The 20,441-nt window shown below is 59.4% G+C and overlaps 2 protein-coding genes across 15 annotated transcripts in view; one reads left to right on the top strand and one right to left on the bottom strand.

Moving 5' to 3' along the window:
• The window catches only part of USP20 (ubiquitin specific peptidase 20), a 46,707-nt gene extending 38,918 nt beyond the window's left edge, over positions 1–7,789 (top strand). For all 4 annotated transcript variants that reach the window (XM_058693829.1, XM_058693833.1, XM_058693830.1 and 1 more), the window contains 11 exons: positions 618–651; positions 844–889; positions 1,654–1,834; positions 1,921–2,047; positions 2,474–2,643; positions 2,726–2,807; positions 3,729–3,837; positions 4,695–4,797; positions 6,106–6,177; positions 6,576–6,752; positions 6,895–7,789. In XM_058693829.1, the coding sequence (XP_058549812.1) occupies positions 618–651; positions 844–889; positions 1,654–1,834; positions 1,921–2,047; positions 2,474–2,643; positions 2,726–2,807; positions 3,729–3,837; positions 4,695–4,797; positions 6,106–6,177; positions 6,576–6,736 (1,085 nt within the window). In that variant the 3' untranslated portion in view covers positions 6,737–6,752; positions 6,895–7,789. The remainder of the gene's footprint in view (positions 1–617; positions 652–843; positions 890–1,653; positions 1,835–1,920; positions 2,048–2,473; positions 2,644–2,725; positions 2,808–3,728; positions 3,838–4,694; positions 4,798–6,105; positions 6,178–6,575; positions 6,753–6,894) is intronic.
• A 4,046-nt stretch (positions 7,790–11,835) lies between these two features.
• FNBP1 (formin binding protein 1) overlaps positions 11,836–20,441 on the bottom strand; it is a 145,072-nt gene continuing 136,466 nt past the window's right edge. For 6 of the 11 annotated variants that reach the window (XM_058693817.1, XM_058693819.1, XM_058693822.1 and 3 more), the window contains 2 exons: positions 20,244–20,380; positions 15,621–18,569 (listed from right to left, as the gene is read on the bottom strand). In XM_058693817.1, coding sequence (XP_058549800.1) covers positions 18,394–18,569; positions 20,244–20,380 — 313 coding nt within the window. In that variant the 3' untranslated portion in view covers positions 15,621–18,393. Of the gene's footprint in view, positions 14,931–15,620; positions 18,570–20,243; positions 20,384–20,441 lie in introns of those variants that run through there. The other 5 variants (XM_058693818.1, XM_058693820.1, XM_058693827.1 and 2 more) reach the window with 3 other exon arrangements.

The raw sequence follows: 20,441 nt of genomic DNA, 5'->3' as shown, positions 1-20,441 counted from the left end.
TTCCCAGGTTTGTTCCAAGTTTGCTCTGTGGCCCAACGAAGGATCTGTCCTGGAGAATGTGCCGTGCACACTTGAGAACGTGTATTCTGGTGCTGTTGGGTAGAATGTTCTGTCTGTGTCTGTTAGGCCCACTTGGTCTGTAGTCCTTCAGGTCTGGTTCCCTTATTAATTTTCTGCCTGGATGATCTGCCCAGTGTTGAAAGTGGGGCGTTAAAGTCCCAACTGTTACCGTATTGCCGACTCTTTCTGCCTTTAGTTGTGTTAATATTCGCTTCCCATATTTAGGTCCAGTGGGGTTGGATGCATATATTTACAATAGTTACCTCTTCTTTTTGAATTACCCCTTTATCACCACATGGTGACCCTCTTCGTCTCTCCTGACAGATTTGGACCGAAAGTCCGTGTTATCTGATACCAATATGGCCACCTCTGCTCTCTTGGTTTCCATTTGCAGGGAATGTCTCCTTCCATCCCTCTCTCCCAGCCTGTGTGCCCTTAACACTGAAGTGAGTCTCTTGCAGGCAGCCCGTCGGGTTGTGTGCCGTCAGCATAAATGATCGTGTCCACCTCTGCCATTCCCTGTCCCTGCTAACCGTTGTCTGCATTTACTGCTCTAGGTGACAACATGTACAGCTGTGAACGGTGTAAAAAGTAAGTGTGTGTGTGTCCCGGGGCCTCTCCCCCGCTTCCCATTCCGACCCCTCCGTCCGTCTGTGTCCCGCGTACTTCCCCTGCTCGCCCGGGGAGTTTGACCCTGACCTCACAGACGTGCCCCTGTTGGGAGGGTGCCGCTCTACCCCCACACCCGGACACTCACTGCTTCTCGCCCGTTGTCCCTGCCAGGCTGCGGAACGGGGTGAAATACTGTAAGGTCCTGCGGCTGCCCGAGGTGAGTGGAGCAGCGCCCCCGCCCCCCCCACTCCCTGTCACTGAGCATCCTTCCTCCCCCAAGAAGCCCGGGGCTGGGGAGGGTTGACCACTTCAGGGGGGAGTCCACTGCTTTGGCTGAGAGGCCTGCTGGGAGGGGTCTGGACGGCGACGTGGGCCCTCCCTCAGCTCCTCCCGCACTGTGCCAGTCCCAGTGGGACTGGGGCGGGTGTGGGGCGGAGGGTGCCACCCCAGGGAAGGTGGGTGTGCGGGGAGGCCTCTCTGGGGGAGTCGGTCTGAGTGGGCCCTGAGCGCGGGGGCTGTGTGGGCCTCGTGGGGGCGAGGGGGGAAGGAGCCGGCGGGCAAAGCTCCGAGGCAGGAACGGGCTCACTGAAACCCGAGCAGAGAGGAGCGGTGCCCGAGAGGCGGGAGCTCGGGGCCGTGCCGAGCAGGTTTGGGACGCCCGTCTCGGCAGCCATCGGCGTGGCCCTGCCGTCACCCGCGCCTCTCCTCGTGCCTTGCAGCGAGCCAGCTCGGCTCCCACGCGGGGCTCTTCCCTTGTTCAGGCGGCTCGGTGGGTATGACCCACCCACCCGCCTGGGCCTCTGGAAGGCTCTAGCCGCTAGGTTCCTTGTTTTCACCTGAATGGCAAGACCCGAGTGGACCGAACAGCGGGCTGGCGGGTGTCCCAGAGCCTCGCCTCGAGACCCCGCCTGGTTACCAGGGCTCGCAGGGCCCCAGCCAGCCCCGTCTGGGGGGACCGACACCTGCCCCCGGTCCCCGCAGATCCTGTGCATCCACCTGAAGCGCTTTCGGCACGAGGTCATGTATTCGTTCAAAATCAGCAGCCACGTCTCCTTCCCCCTCGAGGGACTTGACTTGCGTCCATTCCTTGCCAAGGAGTGCACGTCGCAGATCACCACCTACGACCTCCTCTCTGTCATCTGCCACCACGGCACAGCAGGCAGTGAGTCCGGCCACCCCTGCCCCTCCCTGTCCCCGTCCCCTAGGCCACCCGTGACCCGCCCGCCCCTCCCGCCCCTCCCGCCGCAGGTGGCCACTACATCGCCTACTGCCAGAACGTCATCAACGGGCAGTGGTACGAGTTCGATGACCAGTATGTCACCGAGGTCCACGAGACGGTGGTGCAGAACGCCGAGGCCTACGTCCTCTTCTACAGGTGGGGGCCCTGGGCGGGCCGTCGGGGTAGAGCTGGTGACCTGCGGGCCTGGGCGTCCCGCCCCTGGCCCCTGGGGCTTCCGTCAGGGTGGGTGGGGCCTGGAAGGGCTCTAGACTCGGGCAGCAAGGGTTTCAGTTTGGAAGAAAGAGCCCTGTGGCCACCGCGGGAAAGTGGGAAGCCCAAGAAGTTGAGTTTGGGTCTTCCGTGGTGGTCCCGTGGGAGGGGACGGTGGCCGGAACTCGGGCAGGGGTGGGGCTCAGGCAGGGGGAGTGGCGGTAGGTGGCCCCGAACACACCCCTGCCAGCTGTGGCTGGTGCCCCTGCATGGAGCGAGCCCAGGCACAGCTGCGCGCAATGCCCCTGCCCCAACCCCCTCCCACCTCTGCCCTACCCCACCCCACCGGCCCTCGCCTCACCCCTGCCCCAGGAAGAGCAGTGAGGAGGCTGTGCGGGAGCGGCAGCAGGTGGTATCCTTGGCCGCCATGCGGGAGCCCAGCCTGCTGCGGTTCTACGTGTCCCGGGAATGGCTTAACAAGTTCAACACCTTCGCGGAGCCGGGGCCCATCACCAACCACACCTTCCTCTGCTCCCACGGAGGTGAGGGCGCCTTCTCTGCGGTGGGGGGCGCGGGGCGGGCGGCCGAGCCCCCAGCTCCCCGTCCCTCTGCCTTCCTCCCCAGGCATCCCGCCCAACAAATACCACTACATCGACGACCTGGTAGTGATCCTGCCCCAGAACGTCTGGGAGCACCTCTACAACAGGTAGGTGCCGTGCCTGCCTCTTCCGGGAGGGCCCGGCGCTCGGCGGGGCAGGGAAGGAGCTCGGGGAATGGACGCCACCGTGGGCCCCACGCCGCCCTCCACTCCGGGCAGAGCCGCACAGAAGCGGCTGCAGGGGCTTCCCTGGCACACGAACTGCAGGGAAAAAGACCCTGGTGGGCATCCAGCTGGATCCTTCCGGTCAGGAGGGACAAAACCGGCTCAGGCAAAAGCAAGCGTGTTGGTCCCTGTCACAGATAGTCCTGGGAGCGCCGGCTTGGGGCAGGCCCGGCTCGGGTGGCCTTCAGGCCCAGGTGGCTCTGCGGACAGGTGGGCAGGACATGCCATGCCCAGCACGCGCTCAGACGGGTCGGGACAAGCTTTGCCCCGGCCGCTGGCAGGTCAGGCGCAGACTCTGCCCGGTTGCAGGATGGTGGGCCAGGCCCCACAGGGAGATGTGTCCCCATATCCCGCGGAGCTCCACCCTCCTGCCCGCAGAGGGACAACCTTCTGCGTCCCTTTGGCATCGTCCCCGGGGTCTGGCCGGGTGGGCTCTTGGCCACAAGGGCTCCCGCCCAGCAGCCAAGAGAGGAAGCGAGAACGTTAATCCCTCCTTCAGCCATTAAACATCTGTTTGTGACACACCCGTGCCGGGGCAGGCCCTGTGCCGGGTGCCGTGGTCGTGCTGGCACACGGGTGCCCTTGCCAGACTGGCGAGGAAGACAGAAAAGCGAACGGGCTGTGCACAGGGCACCCAGGGTTGCAGCGTTGGGGAGCCTCCCCAGAGGAGGAGAAACCCACCACGTGGAGGGCAGTCGTGGCTCTCTGGCAAGTTCTGCTGCCTCCCCTACTGGAACCCGCCCCTCAGGGCTCGCGCTCTCTCTCCCTCTCCCCCTCCCTCTCCGCTCCCCCCTCCTGGTGCAGGTTTGGGGGCGGCCCTGCCGTGAACCACCTGTACGTGTGCTCCATCTGCCAGGTGGAGATAGAGGCACTGGCCAAGCGCAGGCGGACGGAGATCGACACCTTCATTAAGGTGCGTGCAGGTGGGGGTGGGGCGCCTCTCGCCTCCGCTGGGGCCACGCGGGGATTTGGGGACTGAAGAGCCGCGTGCAGCCAGGCTCCGTCTGGAAGACGCGTTCTGTGGGGAGAACAGAGTGGCCAGAGGCCTGGCCGGACATTTAAGATTTTACCAGCAGGAGGGCGGGCTTCGGGAGGCTCAGGTCCATCTGCCGGCTGTGCTGGTAAGCCACGGGCACTGTGGCTTGGGGCTGGATGGTTCTTTGTCGTGGGGACTGGACTGCGGGTGATAGGACAGTTAGCATCCCTGGCCGCCTCCGTGCCAGCCACACGAAACAGACCTCCAGACACTGCCAGTGTCCCTTCCCCCTCCCACTGAGAACCATGGGTGCTACCCACTGACCCCGAAAGGGGCGTTGAGTGAGAAAAATCAGGTGGCAAAGCAGGACCCAGGGCGATGCCGTGTAGGAAAGGGGCTTGTGCAGTGTGGTGCTGGGGCCCCGGGGCTGTTCAGAACAGGCGGCCGGGGGCCATCCATCATCCAGTAGCAGACGCGCAGGTGAAAGACGTTAAAGGACACTGCGCTCTGTGCCCACGAGGAAACAAAACGCATCAGAATAGTTAACGAGGGAGCGAACGGCCGCAGTCCGTGAAGTGCGGGAGAGCCGCATCTGCTTGCCTTCTCCCTTGGATTAAAGTCCTTGAAAAGACATCGGGTGGCGGGGCCGCGGGGGGATGTTCCTCTGAGCTTGTCTGGGGGCCCCGCGGTTTCTGCCTGGAGGATCTGGTGTTTTCTGAGAGTCGAGGGCGCGGGTTGGCGGGGTGCTGCGACCATCCCGCTGACCCTCGCCTCTGCTCCCCTGGCCGGCCCAGCTCAACAAAGCCTTCCAGGCCGAGGAGTCCCCCAGCGTCATCTACTGCATCAGCATGCAGTGGTTCCGGGAGTGGGAAGCCTTTGTCAAGGGCAAGGACAATGGTGAGTGGAGCACGGGCCTGGCACTCGGCGGCCCGACCGCCGCCGGGAGGGCCCTGGGGCTTCAGACCTGCGGGGAGGGCCCCGGGAGGTGGGAGAGGGGGTGCCTGGGGTGGTCGCTGGCTGCCCAGCGGGTTTAGGCGAGCGCCTGCCTCCTGGAGGAGCGAAGAGCACGGGTGTTATTCCAGCCCGGCGTGCTGGGGTCGCTGTCCGCACCGGGCTACCTGGGGGGGGGGGGGGGGGGGCCAGACCACCCAGTGTCCTGGAGCCACGCCTTCTTGCTGTAGGGGGAGAGAAGCTGTCTGGCTCCGCCCCTTCCCTCCCCTTCTCTCCTGTTCTCCCGTCCCTGCTGGTGCCCAGAGGAGGCCTTCTTTCCTCCTGCCAGGCCCTTTCCTTTGAGGGTTCTCTTGCCCTAAATACTAGCTTTTAGTGGATAGATGGCTTCAAGCTCTTAGGAAAGACAGTGGACACAGTGTCCTCTGACCCCACGAGTTACAGAGGCGGAGACAGGCCCCATCACAAGGCAGCTCCCAGAGCCCTCTGCAGTCCCCTGCAGTCAGAAACAGCCGAGCCTGAGCCCTGGCCTGCCTGCGGCCACCCTCAAGCCCCACACTTGGGCTCCCAGACCGGTGGTGGGGGGGGGGGGCTTGGGGACCTGGCAGGGTCGGCAGAGCCAGTGGGTTCTGTGAACGGGACATTTGCCTTTCAGGGCATAAGCTCCAGCCAGGACTCCGGGAAAGGGGAGGGAGGGAGGGACCTCACCGCTGTCCAGCCCGTGCCAGGCGGCAAGGTCCCAGGGACACCCCGAGGCCTCCCTCGTGTTGGTGGAGGCAGTGGGGCTTGGCTCTGGAGCTACAGCCCTACCTCCGGCCCCAGCCTTATTCCTGCCAGCTCTTACCTGGGCTGTTACTTCCCCTGCTTCTGTGACGGCTCTCAGATCAGGTGGTCGAGGCTTCCGTGAGGTTTCGGGAAGGGTGCTCGGCACGTGGCAGCTGCCGTCCACAGTGAGGGGTCTGAAACTAGCTCGTGGGTCCCTGAAGTCCCCCATGCGGGCTCCAGGGGTGCTACGAGTCCCTTCTGGCTCTCAGACTTCCACGCACGAGCTCGCACCTGCCCCTGGAAGGACGTCACACTGACCCCCTGCGGCCCGGACAGCCTCTCGGGGGCCACAGGTGTTGGAGTGACGCCTTGAGAATGGCTCTTACCTGTTGAGAGGCGGAGGGCCGGGGGGGGGTGGAGGGGCGGCGCTGGGGTTTCTTCCCGCCGCTGCAGAGGCCCAGAGGTGCTGAGCCTGAGCTGTTTCTGTTCCAGAGCCCCCCGGGCCCATTGACAACAGCAGGATCGCACAGGCCAGGGGAAGCGGCCACATTCAACTGAAGCAGGGTGAGTTTCGCCGGCTCCAGCCCTGGCCTTCTGGGCCGGCCGGGCTCCCCCCCATCCCCGCCCCCCAGCTGCCAGTCACAGTCTTCCCAGGAGCCCCCGCCGCTCACACCCATGCCCTGTGTCGGCCTCCACCTGCCCTTTGTGTGAACCCCATACCCCCCGGAAACGGGGCGCAGAGATGCACCCTCTGGGGTCCTGAGAGCACAGACGTCCTGCTGGGGCATCCTGGATTTGCATTTCACCGCTTTGCACGGAAACGGAAACGCATAGTTGCGCTCCCTCCCTTTCGGGGCCTGCACCTCCCGGAGCCCCCACTGCCGAAGACCATGGCGTCATCAAGGGAGTGAGGGGGCAGACGTGAGCCTGGCCCCGACCCGGTGCCCTCTTGGGCCCTGCAGGAGCTGACTATGGGCAGATTTCGGAGGAGACCTGGGTCTACCTGAACAACCTGTATGGCGGTGGCCCCGAGATCGCCATCCGACAGAGTGTGGCCCAGCTCCAGGACCCAGAGAGCTTACACGGGGAGCAGAAGATCGAAGCCGAGACCCGGGCCGTGTGACTTGGTGGGCCAGTCTGTAAGTCCCCTCCCTTTCCAGGGACCCTCTCGTGTCCCTGGCGTGTTGGAAGAGTGCGTCCCCGAACACACCTTCTGGGAGGCTGTTGGGAGAAACCCTCTCGTGGGCCCTGCCGGGCTGAGTGCCCCAAGTGTCCCCACAGGCCCCTGCCTTCGCCCTCCTCCCGGCAGAGGGCGCGTTTGTACCCCGAAGACAGGCCGGCCACTTTGGAAACCCAGATGTGTAAAGAGGCAGAAAAGTTGTTTCAGTTCGGGCGAGTCGTGCCACAACCAGGAAGCACATCCACCGCAGGCTGTTCAAACGGCCGAGGCTCGGCGACGTTCGTTAACTTGGGTGTCCGTCCCCGTGTGCCACAAGCGTCGTGTCCCCAACCCGCCCTCGCGCTAACTCGGGCCCAGCTTTTGTCCCTGGGGCTCGCAGTCAGGGACCGTGGCCGTCCAGCACCCGGACTCACAGCCCAGAGCTGGGGAGCAGGGTGCCGAGCACGCGAGGTCGGGGTGCGGGGGCCAGCTCCTCCCTGGGCCCCGCTTCGCCCGACTCCGTGGCCACAGACAGGCTCCGGAGTCCCACACTGCGGTCAGCGTTTCTCCTGCACACTAACGACTCTGGACTCACGCGCGATCAGGATCCGGGGTGGGGGCAGGATTTGTCAGTAGAGATGACTTCTGGAGGCAGCTCCGTCCCTGTGCTGCCCCATGGATTGGCTGGAGCTTGCCCCCACCGGGGAACCGGATGATGAGACAGAGGTCCCCCGCTGTCACTGTCTCTTGCTGCTCACGCGGCTTCCCTGGGGGCTGGCGCTAGAAAACACAAGCTACCCCTTCCTCCCCGCACTGTTGCACGCCCGTCGTGGAAGTATGTTCTGGATGATGCTGAGCGAGTCCACGGCTGGGGCGGTCGGGGTGAGCACGGGCGGCCTGGGTCTTCTTGCTTCCCGCGGCACTGAAGCCCCTGGACGAAGCAGCTGGGGCGGCTGCCCCGGGGCCAGAGCGAGTGGGGGATGGGGAAGGGGTCCTGGAACCGAAGCCCCCACAGTGGCCTTCAGTCTGTAGATGTCGGTGGAACTGCCAGGCCCTTCAGGCAGAGCCCGAGGCTCTCGACGCTGAAGCTCGCGGCTCGCTCCTGCCGTCTACCTGGCTCCTTCCCCACCGAGGCAGCATGTGATCGAAGAACCAGCCGCTGTGGAATCCCTTGACCTTTGTCACAGTCTTCAGAGAGCCGCGGCGGCCACCACGCCTCAGAGCCGGGCGGCCGCACGTCACCCTGGCCAGGACGCACAGATTCCGCGCCAGGTTGTGAGCTCGCCCCAGGTCTGCGCGGCCTCGTTTGTGTCCAGAATGTCATAATAAATACGTATGCGTCCCCCACAGCCCACGCCGTTGTCTGCGCGTCCGCGCGGGGGGTGTAGGGGGGGTGCGGAGCCGGGGTGATCGGCGTCACCGATAACTGTGCCAGCGGGGCCTCCGCGTGGCTCTGAACCAGTGTCTGGAAGCCGCAGGAGCGGAAGAGGAAGAGGAGTCTGCCTACACGCGCCGGCCTTTCCCCGGCCGTGTAGAGAAGCGGGGGCGGGGACCGGGGAGGGGGGGCCGGGGGTGTGGAGGCCCCGCATCCCACAGGCCGGTCCCCTCCTGGCGCCGTGCCCTGGCCACTCCGAGTAACCCCGCACCGAGCAGGGGCCGCCCTCCCTGGGCCGGGCAAGGCCGCCTCGCGGCCCCGGGGACCTTTCCCTCGGCGCACGGCCGACATTGTGCCGGCGTCACCGCATCGCGGTGGCCGGTGTCCAGCTCCCTGACGTTTAGTGACGCTCGTGTTTTATTTGCCCCACGGTTTGGGGTGGTTTTGTTGCTACTCCCTGGGGTCTGGTGGGGAGAGAAGAATTGGCGGTTTTTATGCGTTAACTTGAAACACACATGCTCGTGAGATCCCCTCACACGTGAGTGTGCAGAAGCGTGTTCAGCGCCGAGAACGGTTCCTCGGTGTCACCGTCACCGGTCCCCACGGACTGCTGTGGGTCCCTCCTGAGCACGCCTGCCACCTCGCCCCACCCCAGAGGTAGCCCCTGGCCTCCGTGGCCGCGTGCGTCTGTGTCTAAGCAGTATCTTCAGCTTTGCTCGCATTGGAACATCGTCTACACAGAATTCCCATGGTGCAGATTTCACGACTGGCTTTTCTTGCTTACCTTGGAGGATGAGAGAGAACCAGTTCTGTTGATTCGGAGTTTTGGAGACAGTCAGTCACTGGACTACAGGAAGGTGGGGGAGAGACTGGGAGGTACCACTGGGCCTTAAAATGCTTTACATCTTCCCTCGAAGCACCAGGCTTTGGGACGCTGGGCTGGTTCAGTCCGTTCAGCGTCCGTCTCTTGGTTTCGGCTCAGGTCATGATCTCACGGTTCGTGAGGCTGTGCCCCGAGTTAGGCTCTGCGCTGACAGCGTGGAACCTGCTGTCTCCACCTGTGGATTCTCTCTCTCTCCCTCTCTCTGCCCCTCCCCCGCTTACACACAGGCACTCTCTCTCTCCAAATAAATAATCTTAAAAAGAAACACCAGGTTTTAAGTGGCTCGGCCAACCTTAGGTGCTGGAATCCTGAGACAAAAGAGGAGACCGTGGATGTTCACCCCACGGACTGCGGACTGGGTGGGGACGGGAAGCAACCACCGGGCAGCAGGGGAGGCCCCTTCCTGTCTTTCCCTCCTGCTGGCTCCCCCCCCCCCCCCCCCCCACGTCGGGCTGCTCCCTTAGGCTGGGACTCACTCCAGCAGCACCTTTTAGAGGAGCCAGAGCCACGGCCCGGCCGGGGAGTGTGCGGACCTGCCGTCCCATCTGCCCGTGCTTCTCACGAACCCGCACTCGCAAATACACGGGCAAGGCGCGGGCCACCCAGGAAGTGTGGCCTCCCACCTTCGTGCCCGTTGCAATTCCGCACAAACAAGCCTGTGAGTCTTCCCCCACCTCATTTTGAGCCCCCACAGAGCCTTGAGGGAAGCCAGTGGTGTTTTGGAATGGGGCCTCCCTCTGGCTGGTTTCCGTGCAGGAGAGGAGCGTCACTGCGGGGAAGGAGCAGGTGCGGGAGAAACGAACGCCCTCAGGGGTAGCTGTGGGAAGGGCAGTCCCAGCTGTGGACCAGGTGCCTTCTGGAAAGCTGTCCCAGGGGCGTGTTAGGATGCTGTCTCCAGCCCTTCCCGGGATCTGACCCCAGTGAGCAGCCTGGTGTCTGGTGAGTGGGAGCGGGCACAGGCTGGCCTGGGGGCAGTGAGAGGGTGTGCACGCTGCCAGGGTGCCCAACACCCCCTCCCCCTGCACTAGGCAGGATGCTGCCCGGGATCCTTCCGGCCCCTGCTGCTTCCTTCCGGGGCCAAAGAGCTGATGAAGAGAAGATCCCTGTGATTTCTTCCACACCTTAAAAAATAAAAACAATGAGGGGCGCCTGGGTGGCTCCCTCGGTTAAGCGTCCGACTTCAGCTCAGGTCATGATCTCGCGGTCTGTGAGTTCGAGCCCCGCGTCGGGCTCTGTGCTGACGGCTCGGAGCCTGGAGCCTGCTTCGGATTCTGTGTCCCACCCCCCCGTCTCTCGGCCCCGCTCATGCTCTGTCTCTGTCTCTCAATAAATAAATGTTTTTAAAAAATGGAAAAAAATTAGAAAATACAAACAATGAAATAGATAATAAACCAGGGCCTCATGGCTGTAAACAGCTCCCGACACACCCAAGGGTCGCTTCACAGACTTCACACTTTAATCCCTGGTCTGAGAGGGTGCTGGCCACAGGCTTACTGCCTCGGAAAAGAGCAGCAGGGGCCAGGGAGGGAAGGGGAGGCCTCCTCCAGCGGGGGACAGGACTTCCCCCCGGCTCAGGGCACGGGGACGTGCGTCCCAGGAAGCTAGGCTGGCCTCCCTCCTTCAGCCCCGGTTCAGAGCTGGATCTCCAGGCTGTCCCGTGGGGCGGACTCCAGGGATCTCTTTTGCTTTAATAAGAGAGAGAGAGAGAGAGAGAGAGAGAGAGAGACCGAGACCCTCGAGCCCCGCTGGCTCAGCCCACCTCCATCGTATTGCCCGTTACCGGGTCCCCCGCCAGGGGGCGTCCTTCCCCTGACGCGCTGACCCCCTCTCCCGCTAGGGGTCGCCCCCGCCTCTGCGACCGCGCTGCCGGGCCTGGGTGCGGCCGGCGCCGGGGAGGCCGGGTGAGGCCCCCACCCGCCCGGAGAGGCCCGGCCCTGCCCCCGCAGACTCCCGGCCCCAGCGGGGCAGCCTGACCGACGGGTCCGCTGCCTCCTGAGTCAGGGGCTCCGGCGTTAAAGTCCAGTCACACCGGGGTTGGGGGAGGAGGCCAAGGCCCCAGGGAGGGCCGGCCTCTTATTGGTGGCCTCGCCTCCCACCCCGCAGCCGCTTGGCGCCGGCGAGGCTGCCCCTGCTCACGCTCCGCGTTGCTGTTTCCCTCCCTCCCGAGAATGTTCTCCGAACATGGCTCGGAGGAGCCTTAGGGCCTCAAGAGGTGTGGGCACAAACCGCTGTACCTCCCCCCCGCAGAGCCTGGGGCCGGATTCTCTGCGCCGGTAGGGACCCGGCCTCCCGCCGCGCACATCCTGTGCGTGCAGGCCTGGGCCTCCACCCTGCGATGTCGCACGCCGTCTGCGGCCCCACAGAAGCCAAACTAGCCAGGGGGTGGGTCCGGGCACTTGCACCTGACACAGCAGAGCGTCAGTGAACCAACGGCAAAAATGCCCCATTTTCCCAGCCCCCACCCCCTCCTACCATAGGATCCCTGAAAACCTGTAGCTGCCAAGTGCATGAAAAACAAACTTCCTGCTCCTAAGGAGCCTCCCCAGATCCCTGGACTGAATCAACTTGAATCTCTCATCACAATGTCCCCTACAGGCAGCTTTTCCCCCAGCGGGTGGGGGGGGGTGGTCAGAGCGAGCCCGGCCCCAGTCTCGACCGCTACGTGACTCGTCTTGGGTTCACACAGTAAATCAGCGAGGTGCGGCCGGGCCCAGCCGCCTCCGCCCCCCAGCGCAGGGGCCCTGCCTGCTTCCGTGACCCGGGTCACCCCGCCAGTACAACAAAAACAGTCCCGTGACAACATAACAGAGGTTATACTTTTATTTAACATTTAAGAGGGTTAACGTATAGTTACAAGGTCAATATAAGCCTTCCAATGGAAGCACTTTATTTGGTTTAATTCCATCTCCAGAGACAAATGGGCAGTTCCAGAACCTTCACAATGGCAATGGGCCGTTACAACACTTGAGATGCCTCCAAAGCTTAGAATTAGTGCCACGCGCACAAATAAACTAAAAAGTTTAAAGGTGCTCAACGTCAGGTTAAAATAGAATTTTGGATCACTCTCTAAAGAAGTTTTTTTTTTGTTTGTTTGTTTGTTTTAATGATAGAAGCACACGAGGCAGAGGCACGAGGAAGTATGAAACCAAGATTTCTGGAAAAATACTTAGCATCGATGTAACTTTTTTTTTTTTTTTCCACGTTCAGTAAACTTTCTCCTGTAATTACGGAAGTCACCAGAAAGCATTAGGGGGCCCCTGTGCTACAGCTCATCTGGCCTGAGCCTCACAGCCTGGAAGCTTCGAGGCGAGCGCCATCAAAATCCAAAGGAAAATCCCATTACGGCTTTCCATACCTTTTTATCCTGCAAAGGAAAAACGGGGTAAATGACAAGTTCCTGTCTTTCGTTTCGTTTTTAGGTCATTGTCAGGGCAGGCTCCTTAAAACTTAGTCATTCTTACGACAACAGTATTCTAGCATCGGCAGGGAAACCACAGGCATCGGGGGTGCGGGGCGGGGAGGCCGGGAAGCAGGTCGGAAATTCCGCGTCTCTACCCTACGTGAACTGGTCCGTACGAATAGATAGATGAGCTCCCAGTAGGACTCCCAGAGTAAACGATACGTCTCAACTATCACATAATAACTTATTTCCTTTGATGAGCTCGGCCTCACAGCGCAAACCCCACGCCGAACACGGAGAAGTGCTTACGATGCATTCTTTCTTGGACGCAGGTGGTACAGAAGGAAGGAAGGGGGTGGGGGGAGTGGAAGGCGCAGGGGGTACAAGATACGAGTATATTCTATATCGGGTTTAACAGACATGAAAAGGACAAATCACTGCAGCTTCTACCGTATCCCCTATGTTGCGAGAAATGAATCTGTTCTGACCCGGGATGGGAAAGATGCAATGCGCATGCGTTACCGAGGCTCTCAAATCGATTTAAAAAACCATTAGCATCTTCTGTGGGGTGGAGAGTGGTCAGCTTGGCCTGGTGAGATTCAGAAGTTCCTGGGGACACCTGGTCACCCGGCGGCTGCAGAAGCCGCCCGCGGAGCCCCCGGGGCCGCCCGGACTAACCACGAACCTGTAGGTTTGCAGGGACGCAAGGGAGCCCCGCCCCCGGCCTCGCCCTTTGGCCGCCTGGCTTCCGGGTCACGTGCCAAGCCGGCCCTCTCGCGAGACTGAGGAGTCGGCCACGGGTGCGCCGCCACCGTGGGGACCGGAGGCCTGCCGCCAACGTAGCAGCCTCGCGACAGCCAGTGGCCGCAGCCTCTCCAGGCAGGTGATCGTCAAGCCAAGGGCGTAGCCCCCTTTAGGGACAGACAGACAGAAGGACAGAGAGACAGAAGGGGGGTCGGCTCATGCTCTCTCGCTGGCTCGCCTTTAAACCCAAAGCGACTTCGGTTCACTTGCTCAACCCCGGGCGTTTGCTTGCTGGAAGTTTCTAGTCGCCGAGCCGCTCTGAGGGAGGCGTCTGGTCAACCCCGGTTTGCTGAGAGGAGCCATCTTTGGGGCCGCTGGACACAGGCCCAAGCCCCTTAGCACCTGCCCGTTTCTGTCCCTGTCCCTGTCCCTTCGGCTCCCAGAAGACACCCTGGTCTTAGATTCGTAAACGTCGAGAAAAATTGAGGAGGTTCGAGGTGACCGCCTAGTTACCAAAAGCCAAACGAGACAAGAAAGAGGCCCGATTTCCTTCTTGGGCTTCGGATGGGGTCTCGTCCACAGACACTGCCAGCCAGTGATTTCTCCCGACTGTTTCTGCACCAGAGAAGAAGGAACGCTGCGCTGCTCTAAGGCATGAGTGGCCACAGGCTACATGGCCTCACGTTGTCCCCGAGGATCCGCAAGGGGCGGGCAACCTAGCTCCAGAGGCAAACGCGGTCCAGTCTCCGTGGCCTGCAGAACACGTGAGAACACACAGAAGCCGGAGCCACGGGCAGCACAGGGTCTTTGGTGAGGAAAGCGCTAAAATCCTAAGACGCACATCTCGGAATTCATGGAAAGACGGGAATTCTCGCCCTGCGACCAGCTAACGCCGCGGCGAGACCCTCGTTCGTAAAGCGCCAGGGTCCACAGTGCTCATTAATGAGACGAAAGGGAGAAGGCGGGTGGATGCAGGCTTTTGTGCGTGGCCCCCGGGCTGGAACAGGACGTCCAGTCCAGACCTTTCCAGGCCACTGAGCACGGGCCCCAGATTAAAAACACGTGTGTACTGAGCGTGCACGGAGGGGGGGGGGTGCGCGCGTGCATGCGTGTGCGTGCCCCCGTGGCCGCCGTGGGCGCGCTCGGGCCATGACATGTTGCAAGGGCCAGTGTTTGGGGCGAGGTGAGGACCCATAACCAGAAAAGGACCACTGAATACTCAACAGACTCGGGACACGGGAACACGTCAGTGACATTCGGGCGCTCAGTTCACCTGGTGCGCACTTGGCCTTCCTCGTCCAGATTTTGTTAGTCTCCCGGGCGGGGGGGGGGGGGGGGGGGGGGGGAGGCGACCAGTGGCAAAGTTTTCACGAAAGGCACAGTGTGAACCATGGACGGGCCAGGATGCTCCAGGTAGACTGAGGGCCGAGGTGGGAGCCCGGGGAGGAGGGAACACGTGTCTAGCTGCCTTCCGTGGCCCTTTGTGTGTGGTGGGGACAGGGACAGACCTGCTCCCCACAGAGGTGGCCGGACTGGGCCACGGAAGGAGCCGGGCCACGAGGGGCATGCTGTCGAAAGGAAAGAAAAAGAAAAAGGCAAGCAGCTACGTGGCGGGGGGGGCGGGGTGGGGAGGGGAATGTCACTTCAGGCTGAGATGTCCAGGGCCACGGTCCAGCCCAGCGCGGGCGCCCAGGCCTGTGGAGACAAGCAGACCGGAGGGTTTCTCCTGGGAAGGCTCCCCGAGGCCTCTAGGAATCTACAACACAAAAAGACAGAAAGAAAAAGACGGTTTAGAGGAAGGCAGGCGGTCGGGGGGGGGGGGGGGGGGGCACTCTGTTTCCCAGAATGCACCACCCGGGAGGGGGGACAGCTTCAGAACAGTGGGGCTGTCACCACAGGGCACGTCTGAGATAAGGAACTTTCACGGTTTCACTTCCCACTTTCCCTGGGGAACCCGCCTTCCCTTCAGGGGTGAACAGAGGCCCGCATGGGAGACGCTGCCCCCACCCGCCCTGACCCCCTCTTTCTAAGGGGGGAAAAAAAAAATGTGACCAGGTTCCCAGGAGGGCACGAGGCATTTCAAGGCCCGGTTCTGGATTCTGTCCCCGGCTGACACTCTCTGTGCTTTACAAAAGTGTACAATCTTGGCGAGAAAAGAAAAACCTGTCACTTTAATGTTGACTCAGCAATGAACAGTGAAAGTTCTTCATCTTGAGGGGGCAGAGGAGGAGAGAGAGAGGCGGATTCTGGAAGCCCTCAGGAGCACACAGGGCAAGAAACAGAGAAGGTGGCATCATTTTAAAGGGTGGGGGCGGGGAAGGGCAGAATTTTTAAAAAGCATTTGGCCGGAAAAGTTCCCCGTTACTGAAGACAAAAGACTTAAACACCCGTATTACACAGAATAATTTTCTCGGAAAGGTGAAGAATCACTTAAAATACACAACACTGAGAAAAATACGTTTATTAGAGAGGCAGATACGAGGGTACAGCTGAAAGGTGCCAGACAGATTCTTTTCTTTTAGGGTAAGGAAAGCGAGACAATCATGTTGGCCACATTCAAACAAAACTTACTCAGAGCCCCAGTGTCTACAATAAACTCAAGTGAGGAGGCAGCCGGCAGGGGGACCTAATCCTTCCGGCTTCCCCAGCGGTTACAAAAACAAAAAAGGTCATTAGGCAGCAGAATCACCAATAAAACAAACAGACAAAAGAGTAAAACGGTAAAACAACGAATTCAAGGCATCCTTTTAGTTCTTAGCATCCTTTTAGTTCTTAAATTGCAGTATATACAAATATAGTGGGGGGGGTCGGTGGGGGTGGGGAGGGGATTACGGGCATATTTAACAGAAAGCAATTAAAAAAAAAAAACCATAAAAGAAGGTAAGTCACAATCCAACTGACCCATTGGACGCTCCTCTAGTCTAAATATTTTGGCAATCATTAAATAGTCACATAGTAGATCACACACACAGACACACACACAGACACACACACACACACACACACACACAAGTGCACAGGCACGCAACAGCTGCTTTGAGTTCTGGGCGTCAGGAAGCAGCAGTCCACAGGCTGGGATGGGTTTGCTGGGGGGGGGGGGGGGGGGAGGGTGTTCTTGGGGTCCCGACCAGATTTAGAAACCAGGTGGGGAAGACCGGCCCCTACGTATACACTAGTCACCTCTAAGTGTGCCTCTAAAATAGAAGGAGAAAACTTCATGAACAAGCTGAGACTTGTGTTCTATTGTAGCAGATTAACTGGGCGAGTGGAAACCGGAGTCTACACTCTGGGCAGAAATGGGCATCCTGATTCTTTGAGAATCGTTGCGGGATTTCTTCTAACACCCGGGGCTGCGCTGACCGGCTTAAATGGAAGCTACAAAGTGTCACTGCGCTGTCCCCGATCCTGTGGCAGCCTCTGCTAGGGGCCTGGGGCACACAGCTGCAAATCGTGATCATTTCATTTACACGCCCAAACCGGCCGCCAGGCCCCCCGCAAACCAACTGAGCCATCTTCTGAATCAAATCTGCACAACCATCAGGGGGAAAAAACAAAAAAAAAAAGAATTCATGCCCTTGTCATACTTCCCAAGGGAGGCTTCAAAAGGCTAACGTTGTCTTGGCCATTTTAAGACTTCTTCAATGTTTAATTTGCTTCCTGCAAGCAGTTCATCGTCCGGAAATGAGTCCAGCAGCGGACAGAAAGCTTGGATTTTAGTATCTCAGGGCTCCCGTGCGCTTGGGTCCGTGCCTTCTGCTAGAATGTGCAGCAAAAGCACTCCTGTCTCCTGCCAGGTGCTGCCCCCACCCAGGAGCTGCGGTTGCTTTTCAGATCAGCCTTATTTATTATGAAAATTTTTTTGGTAAAGTCAGCTGTAAATTGACTCGAGCTTATAAAAGGAGCTCACAACGTAAAAACCAGGAGCTGATTTCCCATTTAAAAGTAGGAAAGACATGAAATGGTTTTCGAAGCCAAATAGAAGGAAAATCTCAACCTGACCCCTTTATTCTGAGCTGGTTCTCTGGGCTCTCAGGGTAGATTCTTGAAATGGGGACAAGCACTGGGCTCGGTACCCGTCTATGCATGTGATCAATTTCACTACCCATCTTGCCAATTTAAAAAATGCAAATCCCCTTGTGACCCAGATTCCTTTCAAGACGGTGAAACGCTTTATTTTACTCCGGCCATGGTTAATTATACAAAACAAGCGAGCAATTCTCAAACAGTTGTCCGTAAATTCATATTTTGGGTCTTAAAGAATGCCAGGGATTAAAATAAAACAAAACACCTTTGAAAAGTGATTAGCCGGGGTCTGCGTGTAAGAGGCAGCTGGTGGCGAACCAGGTTCTATTTATGGCCCCACCTGGGGAAGCGTGAGCTGCCTGCGGCCCCCACTTGCCACAAAGGCTCCAACAGAAATGCACTGATTTTTGTTAAGTTATCCGAACAGCACCAGGGCATCTGATGGGCTCGGTCAACCGCAGAGGGAGGAGCTCGGTGGTCTGATGGCAAAGTCAACTGGTTAATCGTTAACCGAGCTTTTCCGGGTTTTAGTGGCTTGTCTGGGATCACGCAGCCGTGACAGGCTCATCACAAGAAACCAATCGCGATCTTAAACGTGTTTAAGGAAAAAAGACACACTTTTTAGTACCAACATAGGAATCTCCTCACTCTTTCCTCCAGGAGGGGGAGGTTTTATTTCTGACTTCTTCCAAAGCGGACGACTGCAAGAGCGAACTGACCAACTTGCGGAGTTCAATGTGTTAAGTTACAAAACGGAATGTCCTAGGGCAGTTCAACGGGACACAGATGCTACAAACAGGAGGGCTGAGGTCTCACGGCACCCCTCTGACGCGCGTGGACGTTTTAAACTCAGAAACGTCGACTAGAAGCTAGAAGGGCAACTTTGTTTTTCTGGATGCCTACAGGTAACTGCCAGAGGAAGGACTGTTTGTGGATTGCAAATGACAGCATCGTAAGGGGGCAGTTGGAAGCTTTCCACATAATATTTCATTAGCGAGTGAAACTTGATTATCGTCAAAACTAGCCAGGGAAAGCCGGGTGTGAGACGCCTACATGCCCACCGCGCCCGGCCCAACGACAACACGCACGCGGGTGTCCTCCATCGAGACTTTGAAGGACTGCCTGTAACCGTCATAGTTGTGGAGCGAGACAACGCCAACTTTTTTTAAGTTTTTTTTTTTTTTTTAAAGTTGTTATTAAATATAAGTCTTAGCACCTTTGGCATTTTTGTCCAAATAGACTTCGACGTACGAAGTGGGGACATAACCCTCTTCTTCGTTCCTCCGGATGCGGGTCCACCCGTCACCTTTGTCTTCCTCTATAACGTACAGCGTTTCTCCTTCCACTACTGAAATGGTTCCTTCATTCTGCCCTGGGGAAGCAAGATCAGAGTATTTTAGGCTTCTCGCGGCATCCTGGTGGGGCACACAGGGGAGCCTGGCCATGAAGAAAGGACAGCCAGCAACAGAGGCACCCACCCCCTCGCCCGTTGCCCTCCAAGGCCTCCTCCCTCGCAGAAGCTTCTAGGCCCTCCCCCCAAGGCCCTTCTCCAGTTCCTCCTGGGAGGGCGAAGCCAGGGGAAGCCAGGTGTCTCCCCGGGGAAGGGCAGGAGGGATCTTTGCGCCTCTCTTCCTCTCTCTTGCAGAGAACAAAGTCCCAAGGCTTTGATGACCCCTTTTCAGACGACATCCCAACTTCTCTTTCTCCCTTTCTGGTTCTTGTCTGGAGCGAAGGTTCCACTTCTCCCTGCGATCTGTGTCCACCTCCCTGTTGCCCTGGCACCTGAACCGCTGGGCTCACGGTTATGTTATTATTACAAATAATACAAATCCCAAACCACGACTTCCTCCTCCTGCCTTCCCACTTCAGGGGGACCCCAGGAAGGCACCTTCGGGACCCCTCTCCACTTTCCTCCCCCTCTTCGTTCCCCGCTTCCCATCAGCCAGGAGTCTGAGCGGTTGGCTGACCGCGGCATCTCGGTGCCCACTCTCGAATCGCGGTCCCCAAGACCGTTTGTGGGAGACAGTTGCCAAAGTCTAGCCCCCACGGCTCAAACAGCGTTCTGAGCGCAGACTGTCTGGGGCGCTGTTTACAGGGGGTGCCGTAGGGGTGGGGCCGAGGTGTGGGAAGGAGGCAACATCGGCAACATTTAACCTGGTGCTTTCTTGTCACTATCAACATTTGGTCTGTGGCAAGGGAATCTGTAAGATCCCTTCGTTCCAGGGCTTCCCCAAACCAACCCGAGCTCGGATGGCTTCTTCCACAGCATCCTCGTTAGCTTTCTACAGGACATCGTTCTGGCAACGCTAGGCTAGTCTTTCTAACCCTCCGTCCCTGTTCTCTGATTGGTTCTGCACATGTGACAGTAAAGATCCTAAGGTATCAACACCCTGCTCAAATGCTTTCAATAGCTCCTCCGTTATTGCCAAGTCAAATCCAAACGCTGCTCTTACCCCCGGCCCCCCGCACAGGTACCACTTTCTCGTCTCAGATTCCCCTATTCCTAAGACCTCTCAGCTCCAGCCGCACGAGCCCATGCTTTCCTTCCCTCCTTCCCTCCGATGTACAGCAGCCTGGAGGGTTCTCTGAGTTCTCTTAAGGATGGGATCTCACCTTCCCCCCCCCCCCCCACAGAGTGATGACCCCCTGTCACTCTGTACCCCTCTTCTGGTAAACGCTGCAAATGTGTGTCTGCTCTCTGATCTCCGGGGGCGGATGCCAAGCCACACCCACCCACATCCCATCCCCCCCCCCCCCCCCCCCGGGGCCTTTCCAAGACAGGGGCTCCAGAAGTACTGGAAGGACGGATGAAAAATCATCATCATCCCACACTGTCTGCTGCAAGTAAACTCCACCAAAGCTGTTCGGTTGTGCGGACCGAAGGGCAAACTATACAGCAGTCAGCCACGTGATGATGACGATGACGACGGCAACTCTGAGCAGAATGAATCTTCTAGAAAGATCTAGAAGGCTTCAGAAGAAGATCCGGTCACAGCAGGAGGAGGGACAGCATGTGCAAGCGGGGAACCCCGTGGGCCCATGTCACCTTCGAACGTGTAGAGGGCTTTGCAAGTCCCGATGGCAGGCAGGGGCTCCTCATCATCAAACTCGTCGTCGAAATCTGTGGCCAGCACCTTCACCTCACTCTCCTGACTCTGCTCCTCCGTGTAACTGCCATCCGGGCTGCTCAAGAAAGCAAAGCACACAGCAACTATAGCGACCGACCCCGGTGAGGGCTCAGACT

This window comes from Neofelis nebulosa, chromosome 12 (genome assembly GCF_028018385.1).
Source record: "Neofelis nebulosa isolate mNeoNeb1 chromosome 12, mNeoNeb1.pri, whole genome shotgun sequence".
NCBI classification, from domain to species: Eukaryota; Metazoa; Chordata; class Mammalia; order Carnivora; family Felidae; genus Neofelis; species Neofelis nebulosa.
Note: the sequence above shows the minus strand (reverse complement) of the source record. Positions and strands in the feature narration are given on the sequence as shown.